General features: G+C 41.2%; 1 protein-coding gene across 1 annotated transcript in view; it reads right to left on the bottom strand.

Annotated features, from left to right (window-relative positions):
* The window catches only part of LRRC2 (leucine rich repeat containing 2), a 210,553-nt gene extending 209,032 nt beyond the window's left edge, over positions 1-1,521 (bottom strand). Inside the window, 1 exon segment of the mRNA XM_010725844.2 lies at positions 1,367-1,521. Coding sequence (XP_010724146.2) covers positions 1,367-1,491 — 125 coding nt within the window. The 5' untranslated portion in view covers positions 1,492-1,521.
* Between the last annotated feature and the right edge of the window lie 201 nt (positions 1,522-1,722).

Genomic DNA, 1,722 nt, shown 5'->3' with positions numbered 1-1,722 from the left:
GAAGAACTTAAGGGGAAATTCTGAAGAGAAGATGCACTGGAGGAAGAGCCTGAACAAACTGCTATCTTTACAACATGTTCAGGCACTGGACTGAGGAATCTGTGTCATTTCATATTGAAAATTTAGGTAGCTAATGTGGGCAAAGAACTCTGGCATTTCCATACTCAAATGTTTAATTCCTTGGCCTTCAATTTTTAAGTTACCTGCTTTTTTTACAGAAGACAAACATGCTGCAGTCCTTCCAAAATATCTAATAAAGAGTAAATTTTCACTCTCTTTCCCTTTCCAAAAATGAAGAATAAAATGACAAGTAGAGAAGAATAATTATTGAGGAAAATTATTACATCACATCAAGTTACTCCAGTAGCATTCAGGATTTCAGGAAGCAATATGAGATTGTTTTCCATCATTAGAATCTAAGCAATGAAATAGAAAACAGTGCTTTAATACACGCTTCTTTCCCTAATATGGACTTTAATAAGCACATAGATAATCACAGAACTGACTTTTTTTCTGTAATAGCTCATGTTTTATATTCTACAAAGTGGGCATGTCTAAAGGGAGGCCACAAATAAAATTAAATTACTCTTCCACGACGAAGTACTGTTTATCTCCTTTTTCTGTACTCATTGATTTGTATGCACAGCCTGCTGGATGAAAAACTGAACATGAGTCAGCAGTGTGCTCTTGCAGCTCAAAAGGCCAATGGTATCCTGGGCTCCATCACAAGAGGAGTGGCTAGCAGGGACAGGGAGGTAGTTGATCCTCTCTACTCTGCCCTTGAGAGGCTCCATCTGGAGTACTGCATCCAGGTCTGGGGCCCCAGAACAGAAAAGATGAACCAACAGAGATGGCCCAGAGGGGGGCCACAAAGATGATCGTAGTGCTGGAGCACTTCCCTTGTGAGGACAGGCTGAAGGAGCTGGGCTTGTTCAGCCTGGAGAAGAGAAGGCTGCGAGGAGACCTTGTTGCAGACTTCCAGTATTTAAAAGGGGATTATTAAGAGGGGAATCAACTTATTGCTTGGATAGATAGTGATAGGACATGGGAGAATGGTTTTAAGCTCAAGGAAAGAAGGCTTAGATTGGATGTCAGGGGAAGTTTTTTGCAGAGGGAGTGGTGAGGTGCTGGAACAGGCTGCCCAGTGATGTTTTGGATGCTCCATCCCTGGAGGTGTTCAAGACCAGGTTGGATGGGGCCCTGGGTAACCTGGTCTAGTACCAGGTCTGGAGGTTGGTGGCCCTGTCTGTGACAGGGTAGTTGCAACTGGATGATCCTTGGGGTCCCTTCCGACCCAAGTCATTCTATGATTCTGTGATAACAATACTGAATTTAATTTAAAAGGAAATCAGGATAGTCGACTTACTTCTCTAATGAGCTTTTTTCTAATCTTTCTTTCTCTTTCTTCTGACGTTCTTTGTTCTTCTTGACTCGAGCCTCCCAGAGTCCTCTTATGAGAGAAAAGTCAAATATTATCACCTGATGCCCCATACTGCTGACATTAAGCTTCTCCTGCAAGAACAAGGCATCACAAACACTTAATGCAAGTATTAAGAAAAAAATAAGGAACAGAACCATCATGTTTCAATAAACCTACCTGGGAAAAGGAGAATCCAAAATAATAGTAATACAATGTGCTCTCTAGCTTATATATTTTTTCTAGAGTTTTGTGCCCAGAGTGATCAATATAAGGGATTTCTACACAAAATCAACTACAGACCA

The sequence above is a fragment of the Meleagris gallopavo genome, chromosome Z (genome assembly GCF_000146605.3).
Source record: "Meleagris gallopavo isolate NT-WF06-2002-E0010 breed Aviagen turkey brand Nicholas breeding stock chromosome Z, Turkey_5.1, whole genome shotgun sequence".
NCBI classification, from domain to species: domain Eukaryota; kingdom Metazoa; phylum Chordata; class Aves; order Galliformes; family Phasianidae; genus Meleagris; species Meleagris gallopavo.
The sequence above is the reverse complement of the archived record's forward strand: the minus strand, read 5'-3'. Positions and strand labels throughout refer to the sequence as shown.